The sequence below is a fragment of the Eimeria mitis genome, genomic scaffold (genome assembly GCF_000499745.2).
Source record: "Eimeria mitis Houghton genomic scaffold, Emh_scaff2658, whole genome shotgun sequence".
In the NCBI taxonomy this organism is placed as follows: domain Eukaryota; phylum Apicomplexa; class Conoidasida; order Eucoccidiorida; family Eimeriidae; genus Eimeria; species Eimeria mitis.
In genome coordinates this window covers 1,418-1,785 of record NW_013571001.1, presented here as the reverse complement: position 1 = coordinate 1,785, position 368 = coordinate 1,418, and the positions used below count along the sequence as shown (strand labels likewise).

Here is a 368-nt window from a genome sequence, read left to right as displayed (position 1 = left end):
GCGTGCTGCTGCTGCAGCAGCTGCTGCATGCATCTCCCAATAGGCGGATCTCTCTTTGGGGGGCTCTATCACACCCTTGGCTTGCTGCTGCTGCTGCTGCTGTTGCTGCTGCAGATCCAGCAGACTTGTGTGCATGCAGCAGCAGCAGCAGCAGCAGCAGCTGCAGCAGCAACAGCAGCTGCAGCATCAGCTGCAGCAGCTTCAGCAGCAGCAGCAGCAGCAGCAGCAACAGCAGCAGCAGCTGCAGCAGCTTCAGCAGCAGCAGCAGCAGCAGCAGCAACAGCAGCAGCAGCTGCAGCAGCAGCTGCAGCAGCAGCAGCAGCAGCAGCAGCAGCAGCAAGTGTGCTGCAGCAGAATGGATACAGGAA

The 368-nt window shown here is 60.6% G+C and overlaps 1 protein-coding gene across 1 annotated transcript in view; it reads left to right on the top strand.

Annotated features, from left to right (window-relative positions):
* EMH_0056950 (uncharacterized protein) overlaps window positions 1-368 on the top strand; it is a gene marked incomplete at both ends in the record, with an annotated part of 3,767 nt that overhangs the window by 3,142 nt on the left and 257 nt on the right. The window contains one exon of the mRNA XM_013497414.1: window positions 115-368. Within this exon, the coding sequence (XP_013352868.1) occupies window positions 115-368 (254 nt within the window). The remainder of the gene's footprint in view (window positions 1-114) is intronic.